General features: G+C 54.4%; 1 protein-coding gene and 1 long non-coding RNA gene across 6 annotated transcripts in view; one reads left to right on the forward strand and one right to left on the reverse strand.

The window, feature by feature from the left end:
- Positions 1-295: 295 nt before the first annotated feature.
- On the reverse strand, positions 296-4,773 carry LOC138118832 (uncharacterized). Of its 2 annotated transcripts, XR_011155299.1 has the most exons (3): positions 4,478-4,773; positions 2,215-2,316; positions 296-2,104 (listed from the first exon to the last, which is right to left on the reverse strand). It is a non-coding gene; the product is annotated as an uncharacterized lncRNA (long non-coding RNA). The 2 variants fall into 2 exon arrangements; XR_011155298.1 differs by having other exon boundaries at positions 296-2,316.
- Positions 4,774-8,687: 3,914 nt separating this feature from the next.
- TNRC18 (trinucleotide repeat containing 18) overlaps positions 8,688-24,020 on the forward strand; it is a 55,092-nt gene continuing 39,759 nt past the window's right edge. For all 4 annotated transcript variants that reach the window (XM_069029474.1, XM_069029476.1, XM_069029477.1 and 1 more), the window contains exon 1: positions 8,688-8,929. In XM_069029474.1, coding sequence (XP_068885575.1) covers positions 8,728-8,929 — 202 coding nt within the window. In that variant the 5' untranslated portion in view covers positions 8,688-8,727. The remainder of the gene's footprint in view (positions 8,930-24,020) is intronic.

Consider the following 24,020-nt stretch of genomic DNA (forward strand, 5'->3'; position numbering starts at 1 on the left):
AATGTAAAAAAGAATTCACATGGACAACAATGGATTCCTAAATGAAGCCAACAACAGCCCCCAATCCCAGTGCGGCATCACTTGCCTCAGATAGAGAAAATATTAAGTTTCTTTTAAAAAGGTTCTTGTCTCCTCTCTTTCCCTTCTCCTGCCCTAGGTAAGGTAAATTGGGCTCCTCCTCTTCTTCAAGTGCATCAATTTATTGAGGGAATCCTGGATGTGAAGGAATTTGGTGGGGAGCATGGGGGAGGAAGATATATATGTATATAGATATAAAAACATAAAAATATAAAAATATATTAAAAAAATATATATAGATATAGGTGTCTCCCCTTATTTTGGTGGTGGGAAGGGAAGGGAGCCTGGGGATGGCGACATGCGAGTGCCCGGCACAGCCCCGGGGGTTTCTGCCCGAGCCGGGCACCTTTGCCTCCCTTCAGCAAAGAACTGCCGAGGTTCTTTGGAAACGTTGTTCCCTTGATCAACATCTTCAGGGAAGGCAAATAACAGCTCGTCTCTGCAACACCCAAACATAAGCAACTAATTTGGACCACTGAAAGGAAAAAAGGGGGAGGGAAAAAAGAAGAAAAAAAAAAAAAAACCGAGAGAAAGAGAAAGAGGAGGAAGAGGGAGGGGAGGGAAGAAAATCAGATACACTTGTAACCTGATTACAACAGCCAGCTATGTGTGCAAAATCACAATGCAGCTCTATAATTAAATCTCTCTTTCCCCCTCCTGCCGAGCTCTTTCCTCTCAGGCGCGGTACAAAAACAGTCGTTAGGACATCAAATTCCAGCTCCGACAAGAGGGGACTTTTTTGTCTATAGCTGCTCGGCTCGTCTTTAAGGAAATAATAATTATAAGCCCAGTGCGGCTGGCTGACGAGCTTTGTGGAGCAGAAAGGGCTCATCTTGTCCAACCGCCCCTTCCCCCATGCAGAGGGCTGGGGCGATGGGAAAAGAGATGGGATAGCCCTGGGAGCCAGCCCTGGACACCCCCTCCTTGTGCTGGGATCCAGGGGGACACAAAACCCTGGGGTCTAACAAGATGCTCGGAATCACAGAGACTCCTTCCCCTCTTACCCTGTTGAATCCACCTCATGTGTTTTAGCATCAGCAGTTTAGCGGCACAGGGCACTCCCGGGTGGGTCTGGGTGTTTAGGAGTGCATAAAGCACCTGTGAGGGACGTGAGGAGCCAACGGCTTCACAGACACCAGGAAAACTCCTGCCACAGCGTTTTCCCAAGGGTTTCTCCCCTGCCCGGCGCGTGGCTTCTCCAGCCAGATCTGGGCCGCAGGGTGATGGGGGGATGCCATGGAAGGGATCAGGTCAATAAACCCCAAAGGCAGCAGGGAAGGGACTCCCAGCACCGTGGATGGCGGGGGCAGTGCTGGCAGCCTTTCCCCAGCCCTGCCTGTTGATGACTTGGATTTATTCCACGTTGGTCACAGAGGGCTATTCCCATCCCTGTGACACCCAGCACATGCTTTTGCTGACAGCTGTGGGCTGGATTCAGCCTCAGGGACCCAGTTCCTCGAGGGCAGGTTCCTGCTTGGTTCCTCGGGGTATTTTTGGGAACAGGTCTTGCATCCCATCTTCTTTCCAGCCGCGAGTCAAAGGAAGGTGTGTTGGGCTTCTTGCAACTTTTGCAACGACTCACAGGACGGCGAAGGAAAAAACCTGGCACCAGGAAATTGTACAATGGGACCCAAAGTGCAAGATAACCACCAGTGAGACAGGATTTATCCACCACACCTCGTCGTGGCAGCCAGCACGTGCAGGAGAGCACGACCGAGGGTGGATGCAGCATCCGACAAGGAAACTTGGATGCTGCTCCAATAAAGCTGTGCAGGTTTGGTTTTAATGGCAATTAACAGCTGTTAAAAGGTGAAGGATATATTCTGCTAACACCCAGTGCTTCTGATGCCTTTCATGAAGGGATTTGAAAATACATTTTTGAGTGTTAATTTTAAGCCACCATAATGTACCCTGGGGAGGTGGATGGGTTTACTCTGTTTTCAGGCGGGGAAGCTGAAGCAGGCCAGGGAATGGTGTGGGGATGAGCATTCAAGGCTGGCAGTGGTGGTGAAATCCACGTCTGGTTCTGGAAGAGGGATGGGACCAACCAGCAACATCAGCACAGTTTTCACCAGCATTTCCCCAGTCTTTTATTTTGTGGGGAGATTAACTTGGTGCAAAACCAAAGGCACTCACGAGTTTAACCTTCAGCAGGACCCTCACGCTGGGGGGGCACGTAGGAAATCGTCTTTCCCTGGGAGATGCTGCAAATCTGGATTTTCCAGTTCCTGGAGGGCTCTGCTTGTTTAAATTAGAAGCAGATAGGAGAGGTGAATTTTAAGAAGGACAGAGCAAAGGCACACAAGTATGCAGTTAACTTCTAAACTTCTTTCTCTGGCTCTCCTGCTGAGTAAATGCTTTAGGAGCTTCAAACCACAGCTTTTAATATCTCCTTAACATGCCCCGCGATTCCTTCCCCCCTGTCAAAACAGCGAGAGCAGCTGTGAATATTTTCCATTTTAAAATGTTTTGTATGCATACGAAAGTACCTGCAGCTCCTGTGGGCTGGGCTACGGAGAATGCTGGAGCCAAGGGTATCTATATTGTATTGAACCTCAAAATAGCATATGCTCCTGCCTCTCTCTTACTCGTATCCTGCATCCAGGAGGGTATTTTTGATTTAAGTGACAGATCAAGGAAAAAATCCCCAATTTACCCTGTTGATGTAGAAGGTCTTGTCATTCTAAGCTCAGCTCACCTGGATGGAGGATTGTTTTAAACTCCCAAATGCAGAACCTGTAATAGTGGGGTGTTGTATGGGGACTGCAGTTTTGGGGAGGTTTCCCATACGTTTCTCCACTAAACCACATTTTTTCCACTGAAAGGTGTAACTGCCATTTCCGTGCCTTACGACCAATTTAGCAGCTGATCCGTAGCCAAAAAACGCAGGCAGTAATTACAGCTTTGGGGTTGGTGCTCCTCTCAAAGCGCTCTATGGGTTGTGCATGTCTGCCCTCCTCCCTGCCTGTTTTTTCCCCCTGATCTTGGATGAAAAAAGCTTATTATTGGATAAAAGGGGAAAAAAAAAAAAAATCCAGCCTGATGAATACAAGAGCCAGTCTAGCTGTGAAAAAAGCCTGGTACCAGGGGCTTGTGGAGGTTGTGGAAAGCAAAGGGCACCCAGCATGGGGCAGGTCCTGGCACTGGGGGTCCCAGCTCAGGATTTGGGGGGGAAGTGAGTGCACAGGTGGCAGAGCAGGAAAACAGGGTCGGATTGTGCACACACCCCCACCTTCCTGTGCCAAGCAAGGGAAAAAACCCATCAGTCTTTATTTGGACTTGAAACCACACCGGTTCGGGACATGTTTGGCTTTACAGACCCCAGAGCTGCAGGACCAAGAACTGCTGTGAACGGGGGGGAGGGCACCAACCACATCCCTGTGCACCCCCTGGCCCCTCTCCCTTTTTCCCTGCTCTGAGTGGGATGGTGAGGATGCTGCAGCCTCCAGCTGCTGCCAGGCATTGGGTACAGCCCCTGGAGGGGACAGTTATTTCTTGGGCTCCCCCTTCCATGCAAAGCCTGCTGCCAGGCTGAGCACAAGGGTTATAATCAGCCAGGATTTATGGAGAAAACCGAAATCCCGAGCTGTTCTGGTCATTAATCAGAAATTCTTCGCTCAGTTCCCAGACCGTTTCCCTGGGGATCTCCTCATTGGGACCCCCCACTCCACAGCCCCCTCCCCACGGATGGCAGCTCCTTCATTGCAGGCACAGGGGCTGGGGTGGGGAGGGACCCTAGGCTTTGGAATTATCCAAGCCCCCCCATTGATAAATAAATCGCCATGGATGCATCGGAATAAACCCCAGCAGGGCCCCCTTGCCTTCAAATCCCACCTCTCTCCCCACAGGGTTTTATTTGGGGGGGGAATGGAACCCTGCTGTCAGACTCAGTTCTGCTTTTAAGAAGGGGGGAAGGAATGAAATCAGGGCAAAGCTTTGCCGACGCGTTGGGATCGTCGCTGTCCGCGTTTTAATGTGATTTATGCCTGGATTTCTAAATCCAGCCACTGACTGCACACTTTAAATATAGCTTCAAAAACACCCTGAAAACGTGTAGTAAGCACGTTAAAAACAGCGGGCGGAAGGGATGCACAGCACCCCCCCGGCTGGGGATGGGGAGCATAGGGGATTTATTGGGGGAAAAAAAAGGGGTTTTGGGGGGTCCCAGAAGATGGGAATGGGGTTCCATCAGGACCTGTGCCCAGTCTGTGGGTACAAAGTCGAGTGCTGGGTTGGCAATGAAGGGGTGAGTGTCCCCCACCTCCCACACCTCGGCAGCCTCCCCCAAGACGGGGGAAATGCGTTGGGGGTGGGGGGCATCGGTTTGCTTTGCCTCCCACGTCTCCAGAGATCCTCCCCCAGCTCCCCCCATTCCCAGATTCCGCCCCCCCCGTCCTACCTGCATCCCGAGAGGGGGGGCAGTGCCCGGTGTGGGGCGGGGGGCTGCGAGCTCCGCACCGCTCCGCTGCCTCCTGCCCGCTCCCCTCCGCCTCCGCGGGGACCGGGACGGGGCAGCCACGGGGAATTTCGTGTTCGTCCGGGGAGGGGAAAGAAGGGAAAATGGGAAAAAGAGGAAAAACAACAACAACAACAACAAAAACAGGAAGAAACGCCAAAACAAAATGGAGAATAAATTGGGGGTGGGGGGGGGGGTGGGGGAAGGGAAAAGAAAATTAAGGAAAAAGCACAAGGGGAGAGACGGAGGGAGCGGAGCCGGGCGCGCAGGGCGGGCGGGGGTGCCCCCTCCCCGGGGGGGGCGGGGGGCGGCCCGGGGGCGGGCGGCACCGTGGGAACCTGCCGGGAGCCCGGGGCACCGGGATCGGGATGGGAATGGGAATGGGGGGGGCGGCACAACGCGGTGCGGCTGCTCGCGGGATACCCCCACCTCCCTTCCCCGCCCCGATATTATTTTTAATAAAAATGGGTGTTTTTGGAGAAAGCGCTGTTTGCGGCAAAGCTTTGCGGGGGAAAATGTGGGAGCGGCCGCCACCCCCCCAAATTCCACGGGGTACTCGCAGCCCCCCATTGCGGCGTGTGTGTCGTCCCCCCCAGCTGCAGGGGTGGGGGGGTTATTGGGGGAAATAATGGGGAGAAAAGAAGGGGGGTGGGATTTCATGTGGAAAACGGTGGGAAAACGGTGCGCGCCCGCAGGACCGCGCCGGAGAGGGGAAAAATAATAATAATAACAATAACAATCATAACTAGAAAAATGTGTATATTAGATTGGAGGGGCTTTTCTTCTTTTTTTGGAGGGTGTTTTGCAGCAGCGATGCCCCAGCCAGGAGCTGCTGCTACAAGATGGCTCCCGGCCGGGGGAAGGGGAGGAGGAGGAGGAGGAGGAGGAGGAAGGGCTGGAGTTGCAGAGGGGGGGCCCGTCCCCCCCCCCCCCCCCCCCCGCCCCGCCCGAGCCTGTTTTTTCTATTTTTTATTAGCATTTCCCTGATTTATGACATGCCAACCCCCCGGCCCGGGGACAGCGGCGGGGAGGTCCGGGCGTGAAGGCATTAAACATTTATAAAATATGCTTTTAAAGCCACATAAAAGCGATCAAACCATTAATATTTTTTTCTTTCCCTCACCCCCCAATTCCCCCGTTTTTTTGGTTTACTAAAGGAGACTGGGAAAAGAAGCGCCCTCCTCTTGGAGGCAGCGGGGTTTGAGCCCTCGCCTCTGACGCAGTTTTGCTCTTAAATATAAATAAAAACATAAATATATATTATTATTATTACTATTACTTATTATTATTATTTTCGCGTTAAACCAGGGCTTTGCACAGCGTGAGAGCTTTTCGACGAACTCGATTTTGCTTGGAACGTTTAAAAATAAGCCGATTTTTGGGGCTGTTTCTCCCCTTTTCTGGCCGATGTCCCGGGGGGCACCTCGAAACTCCTGTCGGGGGGGGTGGGGGGGGGGGGTGACGCTTTATTATTATCACTTTTAATTTATACCGGATTAAATTAGATTTTCCCCTCCTCCCCTCTTTCGTTATAAAAGCCGATTTTTGTTTAATTAAGTAAAGAAGCGGGGGGTGAGTTGGGAGGTTCGGGGGGGGGTTTTGGCAGCGATAGGGCATCCCCCCCCCCTTCTCCCCGAGGAGTGCTCTGTGCTGCGCAAAGAGAAAAATACATTAAAAATAGGTGGGGGGAAAGGGAAAAAGAAATTAAAAATAGAAAGAAAAAAAAAAAAACAAAAAGGAAAGAAAAGTAAAAGTTGGTGTGGCCGGCGGGCAGCACTGGGGGGGCCGCCCCCCTCAAAATCCAGAGGGGGAGAATGTATGTGTCTCCTCCCCCAGCCTCCCTTTTCACCCTATTTTTGAATTTTTGGGGAGGCGGGGCCCGCAGGGAGGGCAAGGACCCTCCCCCGCTCCCCCCCGGCCCTGAAAGGCCGCTTTGTCCGCGGCGGGGCCGTGGGAGAGGGCCCGGCGGCACTTCCCCCTCAGCCCTGCCCGGCCGGGATGAAGGATTTAACCCCCACAGATAATAAAGGGGGTCGCGGGGCGCTCCCCCCTCACGTCCCCGCTCGGAGCGGGGGGACCCGCGGCCGCTCCCCGCCAACCGCCCGCCCGCTCCGGGCGGGAGCGCGGGGGCAGCCTGGAAACAGCAGCGGGAGCGCCGGGGGCGGGGCGAGTGGGGGGCCTGGAAACAGCCGCCTGTTTACCCGCCGCTGAGCGACAGCGCGGCTGGCCAATGGGAAGGCGCAGATAGGCCGCGGGCCCGCCCCCGCCGCGCCGAGAACAATGCGTGTTTCATGGCCCCGCCGCCGCCGTTTTTCCCTCCCCCATTCCCCCGTTTTTTCCCTCCCTCCCTCCCTCCCTCCCTCCCGCCCCGCGCTCGCGCTCCCCTTTTTTTTTTTAAATATTTTTTTTCTCCCTATTTTTTTTTTTTATTCCTATTTTTTTTTTTTTTTCTTCCCTCTTCCCTTAAGCGCCGCCGAGCCGCGCGCGCGGGGCCGGCCCGGGGAGGGGGGGGTGTGGAGGCGATGCTGCAGCTCGGCGGGGCCCCGCCGCTCCATGGCGCGGCCGCCACCGCGTCGCTCCCGCGCTGCTGCCCCTGAGGAGCGGAGCGGAGCAGCGGAGGAGCCGGGCGGCGGGCAGGGCGGCGAGCCGGCACCCCCCGCCCCAGCCCCGCACCGCCGCCATGCCCCGCGACCAGGCGGTCTGACCGCGCCGAGGTAGGACCCGCACCCGGACCCGCACCCCGACCCCGGGGCGGCGGTCCCGTCTCCCCCCCCCCTTCACCCCCCCCCTTCCGCCACATCCCTCCCGCTTTTTGCCCCTTTTTAGCCGTTTTCCCCTTTACTGATTACTTTCCAGCCGGGATCCGGCCGATCCCGTAGCTCCCCGGGTGAGGCTCTCCCCAAGCAGCCACGCAGGCAGGGTTTAATTAATATTAGAATCCACCCCAAAATAATTTTAAAAATATCACAACAAAGCAAAGCAGTTAGATTTTTCGGGGTATAATTTTTTATTTCTCCCCTTTCTTTTTTTTTCCTTTTTTTTTTTTTTTTTTTTTTTTTTAAATTATCCCTCCCCTGCGCTAGGAGCGCCCGCCCGGGAGCCGGGACGGGCGCCGGGGCCGGAGCGGCGGCTCCCGGGGCTCCGGTTGCGCTTGGGGAGGATTTGAAGGGGAGAACCTCCACTTTATCCCCGCAGTGTTTATTATTTCTGGCTATCCCGGTGCAGAATACGGCGGGCGAGTGGAGCCTTTCATCAGGCTGCAAATACAAATATAGATAATTTTACATATATGGTTGAGTTGTTTTTTTTTTTTCGCTCTGCCGGGAAATGATAATACAGGTTTTGTTTTCTCGAGTGAAAGCGGCGCTGGGAAAATGAAAAATAAAAAAGCCCAAACAACAAGCCCAGTCGGTGGTTTGGAGCCTTGGGGATGAGCTCCAAAAGAGGAGAGAAAGAGAAACGGGGCGGCGGGAGGGATGCCGCCGCCGGACCCCGCGGCGGGGGAGAAATAAAGAAAAGGGCTGGAAAAAATTAAAAGAAAAAAAAACAGGAAAACAAAGAAAGAAAAAGAAGAAAGATTTGAGTGGGTGGGGTTTTTTTTTTCCTGTTTTGGGATTTTTGTGTTTGTTTTCCGGGGCGAAGCGCGGTGCCGCGTCCCCGCTGGTCGGTCCCGCCGGAGCCAGGCTGCGGCTGCGGGCGGGCGCTTCCCGGCCCGGCCGGGGCTGCGGCCGTGACAAATGTAACTCTTGGAAAAAAAGTTTAAATTCTTAAAATACTATTTTTAAATACTTTTTTTTTTGTTCCTGCCTTTTGCCACAAGTTTTTCTTACTTTTTTTTTTTTTTCCTCCCCGCTTCTCGCCCCTTCTCTACCCCCAACTCCGGGAAGGTGAGGGTGGGTTTTGGGGGGTATTTTTGGGGGTGGCTGTGAGCAGGGGGGTGTCGGGGCATGTCGGCTCACCGCACCTCCCCCTTCTTTCTCCTTCTTTCTCCTTTGCAGGCAGCGCCGAGACCGCCGCGCCGGGGCTGGCTCCCTGCACCGCGCCATGGGACGCTTGGACGCCTTATTTTTGAAAACCATCTGATTTTTTGGGGGAGGAGGAGGAGGAGGAGGGGGGTGGGGGGTGGGAGGGGGGGGGAAGGCGGTGGCGGGCACCGACAGCGATCCGGGAGACTCCGTGAAGCCGGCGAGTGGATGATGGATGGCCGAGATTTCGGGCCCCCCCGCTCGGTGCACGGCCCCCCTCCGCTGCTCTCCGGGCTGGCCATGGAGAGCCACCGCCTGGGAGCCACCGGCCGCCTGGCCCCCGCCGCCGGGCCCATGGCCGCCGGGCTCCCCGCCGCCCTCCAGCCCGGAAAATTCCTCGCATCGGGCATCAGCCTTCACTCCCACCCGGGTAAGGCTCCGCGGAACCCCCGGTACCCCCGCGCCTTCCCTCCGCGGTCGCGGGCGGCGGACCCCGGATCGGGCTTTAACCACCCCCCCCCCCCCCCTCAAAATATAAATATCGTCCTAATAATCATATATTTATGCGCTCGCAGCTTTTTCGCGTCTTTTCCCCAAGCGTCTTCTGCTTCGCGTGGTTTTGATTTGGCAAAAAAAAAATAGGGGAATATGGAAGAAGTACGAAAAAAATAGGGTGATGGTGGAAAAGTAAGGGAACGGAGTAAAAAATAGGGGAATAGGGGGAAAAATCGCGCCTAGCCGATAGAAGTCCTCTCGTCCAGCGTACGGTTTTGTTGGCGCTGAGGAAAATCCCTGCCGCGGCGGCTGCGGAATAAATCCGGGGAATAAATCCGATTTTCGGGTAAGCTGGGAGAGGCGCAGACCGGGTTGCGGAGGGACCGGGCTGCGCTGCCCGGCGCTGTGCTTCCCGGCCAGCCAAAAAAAAATATCCCTGGGCTGGGAAAAAGGGGTGAAATGGGCTGTTTTGATGATTTCTTGCCCGGTGCAACCCGAGCTCCGCTGAGGTCCCGCTGCCCCCGGGCAGCACTGCCGGCACCGCTGGTTTTGGTGGGGTTTCTTTTTTTTTTTTTTTTTTTTTCCCTCTTTTTTATTTTTCTTCTCCTTTTTCTTTTTTTTTCCTCGGCAATTCTTATTTTTCAAACACGGAAACAAAACTTCCATGCAGTGACTGCTTCGTCTTTATATTTTTTTCCCTTCTCGACGTGCTTCATTCTCGGGCAGCCCCACGTCTGCATTTCTATTAAAAAAAAAAGAAAAAAGAGGCAGACACTGAAATATACGCAGTGTATTTTTTTTTTCCACAGTCAGCTTTTTATTTATTTGTTTAAATTACTTTTGGGTTTTGGCGGCTTTTTATTTTTTTCCCCTTTTCCGAGCTCCCTTTCCCAGTGGCTCGCGGAGTCCGGCACTGCTGGGAGGACGCTGCCGCATTCTCCTGCCCACACTCCTGCTCGCTGCTTTCCCTGGGAGGACGTAAGGGATTTCTGACCGTTTGATTTCCCTCTCTGACTCTATTTAAAATTTTTTTTTCCCCTTTCTTTCCCCTGGGCGTGGAGAGGTGACTCGGAGTTTACTTTAGGCGTTGGGAGGGTGACAGGTTTTGCAATAATAAACCTGCTTTTCTCCCAGCCGCCCGGGATGAATGACTTTGAAATTTGCAAACCTGATTGCCAACATCTGCAGAGAAGGAAGCAGCCTGAATCGAGGGAAAAAGATTTATTAGTTTTAGACTAGGTGGCAGTGCCAATTTCCCAGGTGCAAAGAGGAGAGGTGTAAAGCGAACTGGGCTACGAAGCCAAGCACATGGGCAAACACCTTCTTTTTTCCTTCCCTTTTGTCTTGTTTTTTTTTCCCTCCCTTTTTTTTTTTTTTTCCTGGTTATTTTTTTCCACCTCCTACTGCAGCAGAATACGATCTCTGCAAAAATTCATCTGGACAATCGTAAGCCAAACCGAGTGTGGGTTCTTGGTATTTTTTAAATTATTCTTATTTTTATTGGGAAATTTTATTTTTTTTCTTTTTTCTTTTTTTGTTTTGTTTTGTTTTGTTTTATTTCTCCTCCCAAAGTTTCCTTTTCTGAAATCCAGGCAGGTCAGAACGGAGGCACAGAGCTCTGGTCTCTCCAAGCTGGCCAATCTCTGTGATGCCGTCTGGGAGCTTTCCCACCATACTGGAAGGAAGCCTCAGATTGGGGTCCCCTCTCAGAGGGAGTGGGGTGTGTGATACCTCCAGTTCTTTTTTATTGTGTTCTTATTTTAATTTTAAATTATTTTTATTTTCCTTTTTCTGGGAGTTGTTTGAAATCCCCCGTCCCTGCACCTCAGTGCACCTCCCTTTCCGCTCCCCGGCACGATCCTCGCAAAGCTCGGCTTCGTCACGGCAATTCCCAACCAGGCTAAACTCCATTAAAAAGATCTGTACAATTAACAGCTGAAACTCTCATTAAACCACAGCAGTGGGATAGGCAGGGATATTTTGTTGTTGTTGTTTTTTACGGCTTTAACAATATCGCCTGAAATGATGATTGCTTCCTGCTACCGAGGGGCCCTTTGTAGGTTTGCGTTCTCAGTGCTGTTGGTGTGTGGTTTTGGTGGCTTTTTTTGTTGTTGTTGTTGTGTTTTTTTGGGGGGTTTGTTTTGTTTTTAGGAGGGGTGGATAGCAAAGGCTTGTGCAAGGGGTTAAGAAAAGTGGGCAGGAGGCGAAGCCTTTAAATAGAGCCAGTTCAAACCGATCCTTAAATACCCCGGGCTGAAGAAAGAGACTCTTGAATCCATCCCAGCGTCCTCCGAAAATAAATACGCCCCTGTAAAAATAGCACGATTGGCCATATTTGAGAATCCAGTTATGGCCGGCACCGACTCCTTGTTTTTCCTGTACCTTCTGCTCAGTCCGGCAGCAGGGCTCTGCCCCAGCGCCTGGGCTGTGTCCAGTGACCCCTGGACGCTTGGCTCTTCTCTGGGGGATTTCTGCTTGGTGGTGGCATTTTGGCTGCTGCCGTTCAGGCCGGGAGGACAGGGACAGAAGCCCCTTTGTTGGAAGTGCACGGAGGGAGGAGTGAGCTGGAGGCTGAGGCGGGAGCTGAGCCGGCGCTCAGTTCGGGGATGCCATTCCCTGTCCCTTCTGTACTCTTGGGCATCGCCATCTCCCCGTCCCTGAGGAGGGCAGGGTCGTGCTCCCGATGGGCCTTGTGGAGGGATAGCAGAGGAAAGGGACTGTTTGCAATGGAATTTCATGCCTGGAGCTTGCTGGGAAGACGTTGCTTTAAAAAAGGCTGCAATCGATGGAATGAGTCCATTAAAGCAAGGGCTCCCTCTGCTCTTCAGCAGCTCAAAATATGGGAGTTTACCGTTTTGCTCCTTCCCTATCCCACTGTCTTTGGGTCCTGGTCTTGCCTCCATCCCAGAGGAGCGTGTTGTTCTTGGCAGACTCTGTGTTTTGGGGGAGGTGGAAGAGGCTCCCTCAGACACGATTGCGAAGGACTGCTCTGGGACCGTGTCCCTGCCAGGCAGCAGCGGGGCTGTGTGTGAGCAAGGATCACCCACACCCAAAAAAAAGACTCTCTGAGTTTAAAATAATAGTAATTAATAAAAATGTGCTTTTTGCACATAAAAATGTGCTTTTTGTGCTGAGATATCCTTTCTTGAGTGGGGGACTGCAGGAACAGATCTGCGTTTGTATAGAAGGATGCTCAGCCTCTTCCATTAAAATACGCTTCAGAAGCACTTTTCAGTGCCCGGGAAAAGGGACGCACCACCACGAGCAGGGCTGGCTGTGTTAAATCCAGCTCCAGAGCAGTGGCTGGAAGGAAAGCAGGCAGACAGAGGGGAGAGATTTTGGTTTCCCTGCTTCACATTAGCATGTGCATTCAAATGCAGGGATTTAAGGCAGATTGGAGACTGTCCTTGCTTCCAGGCCTGCTGTGCCCAGGGAGAAGTTTTCCAGACAGCTGGGCCAGGTAGGAGCATAGGAAAAGAAATAAAAATACCCTTCCATCCCCCAGGACAGCGCTGCTGTGCTAGCAAAATCCTGCCATAGCCATCCTTATAATGGCAAAATGGTGCTTTTGCTGAGCTCGCAGATTTTGCAGGAGGCTTTGCCGTCGGCAGTGCCAGTGGAAGCACAATTCGCTCATCAAACTGCATCCATGATGAACTTGCTTTGCTGATAGGGAGACCGGGATAGCACGGATTGGGTGCCGGAGCGATCCGTGCCCCGCTCCTCGGCATTGCTCGGGGCACGATGGCTCCTGGACCAGCGGCGGGATTTTTCCCATGGTTCGGCACAGCTCTTTTTGGTCACATTTTGATGTTGCAAGGAAAATACCATTGGTGTTTAATGGCCCTTGAAACCGCGGTTCCCCCTCCCTGCCCGCCCAGGGGTGGTGCGAGGGGCTGAGCGCAGGGGGCTCCTTGGGGCAGGGGCTCGGTGTAACACTGGGAGGAATGCGGACAGGCCGGAGACCTGCCTGGGAGGATGCTTCCCCTCCCTTGGGGCCCTGGTGAAATGAGATGCTTTCTGAGACATGTTTGAGGCAGAGCAGGGAGTGTGCCTGTCCCAGTGGGGCTCGGGGAGGTGGGTGCTGGCCTGCGCTGGGCAGCGATGTTGTGCTCAGTCCCGTTGCGCTCTGCTCTTCACACCCGGCATCCCATGGAGTGATGTCCCTGCAGCTCCCTTGGGCTGGCGGCCAACTCATAGGCTCTGAGGAAGGCAGGAGCAGTCTCTGGGCTGAAATGGTGGTGGAAAAGGAACTTGTGCATTTTTGGGAGTCTCCCGCTGTGAGCTCCTGTGTTTCTCTGATGTCCCAGTGATTTTTCCCAGGGTCCTGGTGGGCTGTGGGGTGGCATCTCCATCCTTCAGGAGCAGTGGGGAAGGACTGTCCACCCTGTGCTGCAGCCTCTGTTGAAATGCCCGTCCCAAGCAGTGGTAGGTGGTAGGGATTTTGGGCTTGGAACATGAGCAAGAGCCCAAGGGCCAACGTGGTGACGTAAACTTGCTCAGAGCAAGGTCCTGTGGGATCCTTTGCTGTGTGAGGGTTTCCAACACCTTCCCAGGTGAACGTGCAGGAGTCTGTCCCTGCCTGTACGCAAAGCTGGTAAAGGTGTCAATTATTAGTGTGGTTTCTAGCAGCCTTTCTCCCACTTGGAGCGAGCCTTGCCTTCTACCCAGTACAGAGTCTCCTTGGTGGGGTTGGAAAACCACGGGTCCCATCCCTGACTGATAGTGTGCCAGAGAAAATCTGATCTGGAGGATGAGCCGGCACTCGAAATCCTAGCTGGGGGTGGCATGGGGCACTGGGCAGGTCCCTGCTGTTGGGGACAAGCTCCTGCTCTTTCCCAGCACAGCAGCTGTTGGAGAAATGGAAATCACTGGGCATTAATCTCGCTGCAGACGTGGTTAGCAGAGCAGGGCTTTCGTAAGGGAAATTTTAGATCTCCTTCCTAGGATAACCCAGAGTAAAGCCGAAATCAGTTTATAATCATATAGTAAATAACCCCCCATCTTGTCATTTCACCATCTTCTGATGAATATGGAAATGAACATTGTTACGGGGAATTAACGTCATTACGGCAGCCTTCCAGGTGAGCGCCTTGCGGTTCGGCCGCAGCTGCAACCGGCGCGAGGGTGTCGGATCACCTCCCCGAGCTGGGGTTAGCGCCCGACGAGTCCAAACAAGGCCCCGTGTGTTTTCCCCGTGTACTAAACTGGTCCAGTTAAAGCTCCGGGCAGGAGGTGGTGCAGGGAATCGGGGCCAGCCTGGCATGTGCTGACACGAAAGCTGCCGTGCCGGGAAGAGGAGATGTTGGTCTGGGTTAGGAAACGCGATCCAGCATTGGCTGCTCGAGGTGCCGAGGACAAGGGAGTGCTTTGTTCAGCCTCGCTGCTGAAACGGAGAGCACGGTGCGCCTTGAACAACCTGAAAATACAGGCGGGGTGGAGGAGCCAAGGGCAGCCCCGAGTTCCCTGCCTGTTGGAGCCAGGGCAAGGGAGCAGTGCTGTGTCCAGCTGCACAGCCTCTCACTGGCTTTTCCAGCTGGGGATGCTCTTCAAAAAGCAAAGTTTGGGAGGGGACTGCTCCAGTGTGTCTGCCTCACCCTCGCCACGAGGATTTGGCATTTTCCTTCTCCCCGTGTTTCCTCCCATCCCCACGTTTCTGGCTGGCTTCGCTCCGGAATGGCACAGCTGGATATCTGCAGGCATTGCGACGCACCCACCGATGCCGTCCCTCTCTGCTGTTTATTTGCTTTGCTTATTGTTCGCTTCTCCCCAGCTCTTAAACATCAAGGGTATGGCAACCACACAACCCCTTGAGCCCGGTCCCCGTGGGTGCTGGCTGGGGGACGCGCGGCGGGAGCACCCGATCCGGCAGTGCCGTGGCGGTGACAGTTGGGCTCGCTCCCCACGCCGCCAGGATCAGCTGTTGGGTGCACAATATGCTCCCGTTTTCCTCTCCAGCTGTTGCTGCTGACGGTTATGGGAAGCGAAAGGTAGTTGAGAGTTTGGCATCGCTAAATCAGGGAAGTGATGGGCAGAAAGGAGGGGCTGAGGGGGGGCTCAGTGTGTCTGAGGCTGCGTTTTGTTTAAATCCAGCCAGATTGAAATAGTCGCAAAAGGACTGAAGTGACCTTGGGAATAAATTTTATTGCCAGCGTAGCAGTGGCCAAAGAGCCATTTTGAGGGAGCTGGATGCAGGCAGGCAAGCCAAACATGGTGGGCTCGGAGCAAGGGAAGGGACAGTATTCAGGAGGGAATATGCCTTTTTAGAGGAATAACAGAAATTTTAAGACACTCAGCCCTGTCTCTCTGGAGCTGTATCCCCGGCAACTTCTGTAAAGGTTGCTCCTGCTTCTGTCTCCATCTATCTCATCCCGATGCATCCCTGCCAGCAAAGAGCTCTTTTTACCTTCGGTGGCTGGATGTCTTGCCCCTGATTCCCTTCATGCCCCCATCCCTTCTCAGCAGAATTCCCCGTGGCTTGAATATGCTTTTAACACATTTGGTTTAATTGCTTTTAATTAAAAAAAAATTAAAAAGTAGTATCGGCAGTGGCCATTGTGCTGGGGAGGAAGGGTTTTGGAGGGATTGGGCTGTGTGCTGCTCGCAGGCAGCGCCGGTCGCTGTGTGTGCATGAGGCAGCTCCCGCGTTACCGCCACGCAATGTGTGTCATCCTGGTGTTTGTGTCCTGGTCTGCTGGGCGTGGGGACATCCCAGATGCCGTGTCACACGCAAGCCAAGCGGATAATGCTCCAGCGAGTAGAGATCCGGGCGGGTGAGTAAAGAAGGGTGCAGGCACCTCGCTGGGGTGCCGGTGGAAGCCCCGGCTCCGCTCGGATGAGCAGGCACACTGTGCTGGGCTCCTGGAGTGTGCAGCGTGCTGGGGTTTCCCTTTGCAATCCCGACACTGCAGCGGGGCTTTCTCCCTAATGAGATTAGTGACACAAAGCGGCAATTCTTCTGCTACTTTTAATGGATGTTCGGGGTTTGTGTGGGATCGGAAATTCCTACTTTCATCAGATGAGCCCTCTCTGTGACTATTTTGTGGACAGATCTTCCTTTCCTCGGCTTCAGGGCTGACAGTAGTATTGGCACAAGTGCTTTCCCCTCGTGCCCCCCTCTGCCGCCTGTTCTCCCGAGCCCTGGACATGGTGAATTTTCTCTTCTGTCCTGCTTTGCATTTCGCTGTCAGGCCAAGCTGCTTCCATCTTGTGGAGGATATGAAAGCTTGGTGGCCTTCCCTGGACACACTAAATGCAGCTGGGAGGAGGGAGAAATGCAAAAGTCACTCTTGAACCATTCTTGCAAGTGCTCCTTGGGTCTCCCTAGCTGAGAGGTGCAAGCACATACGTGTGTGTATGTACATATAGAGGGCACCCATGTAGTGCCTCACCTGATGGAGGGCTGGCCGTCCCTGCCTGGTGTCATCAGGGCCAGCTTGGCAATTTGTCAAGAGCCCAAGGGCTGTGCTTCAATTTGAATACGGATTTGCATAATTCATCAGGAATTAAACTGCACTGCCATAATATTTGCCTCTGTGTTTATCTCCCATTATTGGCAGCAGGGAGGTGTGGGGTCCTGGGTGTTTGCCGGCCACAGACACCCCTTTGCTTCATGGTTCAGTGCTTTTTTAGTGCAGGAGAGGTAGCGTGGGCTGATGTTCAGGAGGGTGTGGGAAGAGCAGGAGCCTCTGGAAGGAAAAAAGGCTGAGTGTGGGGTCAAGAGGAGAGGCTGGGCAGAGGCTGAGCTTTTGAGCCTGATTTCCTAAGAAAAAGAGTCTTACGAGATTCTGATCTGTGTGTGGATCCCTTTCTTCCACCCCCAGATGCCTGCAGCCCACTGCTGACTTTTTCCCAGAGTGGTTTAGGCCCCTGCAGGTGTTGTTTAAGTCAGCACTGGGCTGTGGGAGAGGGATGCATTCACTCCTGTGGCACACAGAGCAGCACATGCGGGAGCATCCGGCTTCACCTTGCGCTTACTGGCCATGCTGTATCCAAGGGGAATCGTGAAGCCGGAGCTGATGAACGCTTTTGGGTCATTGGCAATGTCCTTGCTGCAGCCCTGGGGTGTTTCTCGGAGCTGATCACCTCTTGCTGCTGACTCCCTGTGTTGTGCTCAGTGACTGCTGACCATGTGGGCATTGATGATGTGGTGTCCAGGTCTGATCGTGGGTCTGTGCCTCAGTTTCCCCTTGCAGTGCCACCCCCTTTGCAAGGTACCCCGAGAGGTGCTGAGCCACAGCAGCTGCTTTGCAGACAAGAGGGTTTAAAATAAGCAGCGATGGAGGCTGCGTCTCCCGGGCTTTGAGTCATCCCGGCTCGTGCTGACTGCGCCTGGCAGGAGTCTGGGAGGCAAAACAAACCCACATCCAGCTGCTGCCTCCGTGCCAGATGTTAGTGGTGGGGTGGCTGGTTGGGTTTCAGTGGTGGACCTACCAGCAAAGCAGATGGAGCTACTGTGGGGAGATGCCACCTTTCTGGTGGCTGTGGTGAAACCCTGGTGGAACTGGTGGCTTGGGGCAGTCCCCAGCTTGGGGATTTGCAGTTGGGCCATCGGGAGGAGGGGGTGAGATGAGCAGCCCTGGTCTGGCACTGTGTGGGCCTGGGTTTGCAGGATGGGGGGACAGTGAAGCTCCTCCCAGCACTCCTGGCCTTGGGCATTGTGGGGACCATTCTGGACATGAACTGTCACTGTGCTGGACAAGAGGACAGGCAGGGAGGAACCCAGGGGTGATCCTGAAGTGAACCCCCACCCACCACCCCACGCAGAGGGAAGGCAGCCAGGGCAGTGGGTGTCCATGGCCAGTGATGAGAAGCAGAGGAGAGGAGCAGGCAGGTGGCATTTACCTTTCCGTGGGCACCTGGTGTATGTCCAGGGCTGCTGCTGCCCATCACACAGCAGTGTTTAATTTCTCAATGGGAGGGCAGGGAGATGATGCTGCACAGTCCCATTTAACCTGCTGGTGACCTATCTTAAGTCATTGTGGCTGAAAATAGACCGTGTTCCCTCCAGGGCACGGCTAATGGTGCTGGGAAAGCTGGGATCTCTCTTTGAAGGCTGATTTAATTGCTGCTGGCAGGCACTCGGTGCAGGTGATGTGGGGACCAGCACCGGTGCCATCCCACAATAACCTCCCCCACCGAGCTCCTGTAGCTCTCCGGGCTCCGGCAGCGAAGGGTAACGAGCTCTTTTCTAATGAAGGCACGGGACAGTTCGTGGGTGGTGCTGGGTTAAATGTGCGGGCAGGGCTCGGGGTGGGGGAGCTCACTTGTTTGTATTGTCTTCTGCACTGAGTTTGGGTGATTAAAACAATAATACAATTTAGAAAAATGGGATGGGTTAAGTTTCTCTGCTTAGGAAGGAGAGGAAGCACCTGTACTGAAAGTGTGTGCCCAGTGCCAGGAGCAGAGTCAGTCTTAGAACCCTTGTGCTGGACGCCAGTGGCTGAAGAATCTTCAACATCATGAAGGATGAACCCAACCAGAGCAAACACATTTTGATGCTGTCCTAGAAAATCAGGAGAGGAAGGTGAGACTGCAATCTAGCAGCCAGGTTCCGCATTCCTGGGGATTCTGCTAATCAGTTTGAGAGTTTAAATTATTATTTTTTCAATTTCCATACAGCATTTTAGTAAATGTGGAGCTGAAGATCCCACTGAGTCGCTCTTTGCTGTTTGAGGAGAGCTGTGTGGTTGTGTAGTGAGAGCCTGGAGGCTTCAATGGACCCCTGTTGGGGTGGCAGGTTTAATTATGCCAGTGGAAAAGGAGAGACATCCGACGTGGTGGGGGATTTCAGGCTGGGGGCATGTGGGAGAAGCTTCTGCTGTAGCAGCTGGCAGTGACCCAGGAGCGTTGGCACTGGTTTGAGTGTCAGGATTAGTGTGGGACCGGATCGGTGCTACCCAGACCCCGTGTTTCAGGCTGAGTGGACCAGCTGCACATCATGTCAAGAATCCCACTGGGATGGTTTCCATCCTGGCTCCTCCAACGTGAGGAAAAGCCACCTTCATTCTGCTAGAGTGATTCATGTCCCCACCCAGATGGCTTCTTGCTGTCCCCATGGAGATGCTGTTAATGGGGAGCTGGTGGGTGACCTTGTGGGGGATCTTCAGGGTGTCCTGTTGGTGTCCTTTTCCTGAGGCACTGGCATACCTTGGATTGCCTTTGTTCTGTTGCACGGTGGAAAGTAAGTCCGCAGGACGTTGGGGCAGACCCAGGCGTGAGCACCAGTCCCTTGAGCCCTTCCAGCCACTTCCCATTTTCTCCTCCTCTGCCATCTCCAGGCTGTTGGGGCTGTTCCAGCTCCTGGGTGAGGAGGAGGTGAGTGGCAGGGCTCTGCCTGATGATATTTATTTCCATGAAAGCAGGGAACCCCCCCATGCCTTATGCTCACACCCTGCCCTTCAGTATCCTATGGCTGTGGGGGGCTGGTGATTCACCACGAGGGTGGCACGGCAGGAAAATCATGGCACGGCATCGGCACGGGGGGAATGGCTGCGGGAGGGCTGGTCGGAAACCTGAAGCGAGCGCGCAGTGTTCCTGTGCTGACGCAGCTGCGAGCGATAGTAAATATTGAGTAAGAGCCACTTAAAAATAAAGCGGCCTGGACACAGATTCCCACGTGGAATAAAATAAAATTAAAAGAAACAATACAGAGCTGTACTGAGCTGGAGGGAGAACTTGCCTTGGCTTTTAAGGTAATGATTTGTGCAGCTGAAGGAAAGCGGCGCGGCGCTGTTCAAGTCAGCAAAGGCCGGGAGTGTGGACCCCCCACCAGAGGATGCTGTCTCCGAGCTCACCATGGCCCTTAGAAGATCAAATGGGGAGTTAAATTGCCCTGGCTGTTCTGGCTCCTGGGGATGGGATCGAAGGCTTTCGGGATGCAGAGAATTGAGGCTGTAAATTAGGGCTTTGAAGCTACTGCCAGTCCCATGGCATGGAGTGTAAATACGGCTTTTTGGGGCAGTTTTTGGAGCGGAGGGTGGTGGGTTGTGACGGCAACTTGGAGCTGCTGGGGACAGCGATAGGGACCAGCCGCCGCTGGAGTCCACACACATCTGATCCGGGGGCTTTCGTTTCAGCCCAGCTTGTTCAGGGGCTCGTATCACTGGTGTCTCGTGCATGGCACAGAGTCAAAGCGGCTCCGGTGCCTCGGGTGTCACTGGAGCTGCCCTGGCAGGCAGGGGAGGAGGTGGCAAAGATTTACACTGTCAGCACTCCGGCTCGCAGCTGTTTGCAGCCATAAACGTGTGCATGAGGAATAGCTGAGGCTGTGCCTCACCGAGCTGCGCGGGGCAGAGGTGGGGAGGTGTGTGCCGGAGGGGGACCCCTGAAAGAGTCTTCCCTGGGAATCTGCTGCTTCTGCAGGGAGAGGATCAGGGCTGCACTGATCATGGTAAGCACAGGCAGCTAGTGTGGTGTCCATTCTGCCGGTGGTGGGAAGGTGCTCACTGTGCTTGGACCTTCCCTGCTTTCCTTTCCTCCCTCCCTCCGGGGAGGACGTAAGCATTTATCCAGCTGTTTGTGGCGTGGACTGTTGTCCTAGTTGGCTGCCTGTGAGGCACTGCTAGCTGGACTGGGGAAGAGGTGGTTGTGCTCCTGGCCAAGGGTGGCTGCAGCTCCTGCTCTGTGCTGCGCCCAGCAGCCAGCTGAGAACCTGGCTGCAGCCGGGCTGCAAATCTCCCTTGAGTGCCCAGAGTTCAAAACATCCCATGGAAATAAACCCAAATTTTCACGGCTGTGTTTCCCAGCCTTGCTAGGCTCAGACTGGAGGGTCCAAGGGGCCAGGCTTTATAGCTCAGGCTCTTCTGTGGCCACAGCCCCTTGCAGAGCACTGTGTGGTGCCAGCCTGAGGCCTTGCAGTGTGTCCTGCAAGTGTGCCCATCGTGGCCAGGGAGGATGGGGCGAGATGCTGGCAGTTGGAAATATTTCATAAGTGGCAGAAACGTGTAACGGGCAGATGGGGCTGATGGGGGAGAGTTTACTTCACTTCTCCCGGGGTGCTGGAGGCCACTGGTTTTCCGGTGCCAGGGCTGTGGCTTCTAAGGTGAGGATGGCTCTTGCTTGGCATGCAGCTTCAGGGTGTGCTTTGCAGCCAGCAGTGCACGTGGCCACCTGTTATCACATGCCAGCCACCAGGGCTGTCCAGCTGTGCTGGCCTTGATTAAAGAGTCTTTTCCAACTGGAAAGCTGTCCCAAGGCATGAGCAGAGGCTTTGTGGATGCTGCTTCTCTCTGGTGTGTTGGTGCTCTTGGGTTAGTTTGGAAACATGGAACCAGACTGGGAGAGTGAATTCCTCATTGAGTGGCGTCTCCATGTTGCTCCCACTGGCTGTCCTTGACCCTTCATGGGTGTTCAGGTGAGCTGTCCCCTCTGCAGCAGGCTAGCAGCCAGTGTGGAGGGCAGTACGGGGATGCTGAAGGTGCCAGCCAGTCACCTACAGCCGAGGAGGGATGGAGCAGCTTTCCCAGTGCTGGCACACACCCTTGTCACCTCGGGCGTGTAGCCTGGCTTATTGGCCGGAGCTGTGTCCACAGGGGCATCTGTTCAGTTCCAGCATGTTGCCTCCAGCATGCCCTCCTCCTGTCTGGCTCTTTAACAACCCAGGCTTGACTGACTTGTCCAGCTGGGACTGAATTTCAGTCTTGAGGTGTGAGGGACCAAGTCAGAGAGAGCCCCCCGGGTTTAAAACTCCAGGTGACCAGTGGCAGCCCCCTCTACTGAGGGCATGGCTGCCCGCCCTCTTTCCCCAGCTCTGCCTGGGGGTGCTTTCTGTCAGCTCCCTCCTGACAGGGACCTTCGGCAACCCCAAGTGGGCTGAGCACGTGGGGTCTGTTTCCCTCCCACTTCCCCCAGCGCGACCTCCGGCCTCCAGACGTTTGGCGTGTGGTTTGTGCGGTCGCTGGTATCTCATCTCCTCATCGGTCACATCCCCTCTCGGTGGTGAGTCACCCGAGGCCGTACCTCTTCCCCAGAACCCGTGCCATTTTGGAGAGCTGAGCAAAGATGAAGAAGATGTTTTCAAGTGGGCTGACACATCTGCACCCGCCAAGTTCCTTTAATAACAGCCCTTAGTGATTTATGTCTCAACTGTGCAAAACAGGTATGTTTTATAATCTTGGAGCTGGGAAGGAGGAGGACAGGTGTGCTCATCCACTGCAGCAACTGGGGCATCACAGGGGTTGCATTTTGGCTGCTGGCTATGGGGATAAGGTGGTTCAAGGGACGATCTCTGTGCCCTGAACCCTTTTATCCTCAGAGCTGGGCTGCTTTGGATCATGTGTGTCCCTGCTGGCATGAGATAAGTCTTGGTGGTGCCTTTCCCAGGCGGTCAGAGGCCAAGCTAATGGGCACACGCATGTGTTTGTCGTGGTGTAACTTGGCAGGGAAGGGGGGGCAGAGCCAGTCTGGGCTTGGCAATGTTGCCAACTTGCACCTCCCTGCCTGTGCTGTGGTGCCAGACCGCCTCTGGGCAAGCAATCGGCTAGAGGAGTGTGGCTCAGCCTGCTGAGACCTGTCAGCGTGTCCCTGGGCAAAGCGGATCTTGTGCTGGTTCAGCAAACACTCTGGCCCCAGGCAGATGGAGATGGTTGTGGTTTCCCCTTTTACCCTCCCTTTCTCCTGGCAGAAGCCCATGGTTGGGGTGAGCTGTGCGTTGCTCACTGCGGTAGAGTTTCTCCCCTTGGCATCGCTTTCTGGCATGGAGATCCAAGGAGGCAGCGACTCACCCGCGGCCGCCTCCTGCCAGTGCAGCTCCTGAGCGCATGGAGGAGCAGCTTCACCTCCAGGTCCTGCCCAGGGCACTGGGGCAGCAGGTTTTGGGCTGCGTGCGAGCCTTACACCAGCCCGTCAGTGTGGCTGCTGGAGGGCTGTACGGAGGAAGGGATGCTCTGGCAGTGCCTCGAGGTTGGATTTGCATTGGGTTCATCCCCAGGAAAGCTGTGGTTCGGATTCCTTCTCCCTACTCTGGCTCTGGTTTCTGGCAGGGAACAAGCCAGGTAAATACAGCCTGTGCAGCTTCTTCAGGCACTTTGCAAGGGAAAACAGTGTCGCTGGTAGACCCGAGGCTGGAGTTCAAGTGATTCTCTGTTTGTGCTGCTGGTCACAGCTGCACGATGCAGCAAGTCATTGCACCTGCCTATGCCTCAGTTCTACAACTGCAAAAGTTTGGAATTGCTTTGAGCTGCTGTGCTAGGCTTATGTCTCTCTAAGGAGCAGTGCTGCTGCTGTGGGCTTCTGGAAGTTATTGGGAAGGGCTGCCTGGTGTGATGTGGCTTTGGGGCTTGGCAGGTGGCATCAGTTCAGTTCTGCTGCTGTTTCTCAGATGGCATGGTGACACTGCCTGGCAGGGCTCCAAACCTCTCCATCTGAACCTGTCCCCAGCTTGGACACTTCCCATTCCTCCTCCTGCTCCTGCAGCTCTGAGCTGAGGCTGGGTCACTGCAGCAGGATGTGATGATGCTGACTGGGGAGGAAGCCCCAGAACATTTGGGGCTGGGACTGAGCCTGTGTTATCCCTGGGCAGGATATGATGCCAAAAGCAGGGAGATGCCCTCAGAGGACCAGGGATGTAACTGGTACCAAAATGCCTCTTTGGGTACCAGTAGCTTAAGCTGTGTGCAGGTGTCCTTTTGCTTGATGGCAGTGCTGGAGTATGTCCCTTCCCTGGAGCCCTGCAGGTGGCTTCATGTCCTTGCACCACGTGCAGGTGGGGACATGCCACGGGCATCTGTGTACAGTGGTGTCTGCAGCATGGGATGTGTCTCGCCGTGATCCCCGTGCCGGTGTTTCCGCCTGCTGGAGCAGCTGCAGCTGGGATTGATGCCTGGCTGGGAGAAGGGGCTCACGTGAGGATGTCTGCGGCCAGAGCCTCCGGGCTGGTGTGGCATGGGGTGCTCCAGGGGCTTTGCCATGCTGCAACCATGTGCTCTGCCAGATGGGACTCGTGTTCCCTTGGAAATGTGTTGCTCCTGCTCCAGATGCTGGCTCGTTGCCAGCCCAGCCTTACCGGAGCGGTGACGATGACACAG

Source organism: Aphelocoma coerulescens, chromosome 14 (assembly GCF_041296385.1).
Source record: "Aphelocoma coerulescens isolate FSJ_1873_10779 chromosome 14, UR_Acoe_1.0, whole genome shotgun sequence".
In the NCBI taxonomy this organism is placed as follows: domain Eukaryota; kingdom Metazoa; phylum Chordata; class Aves; order Passeriformes; family Corvidae; genus Aphelocoma; species Aphelocoma coerulescens.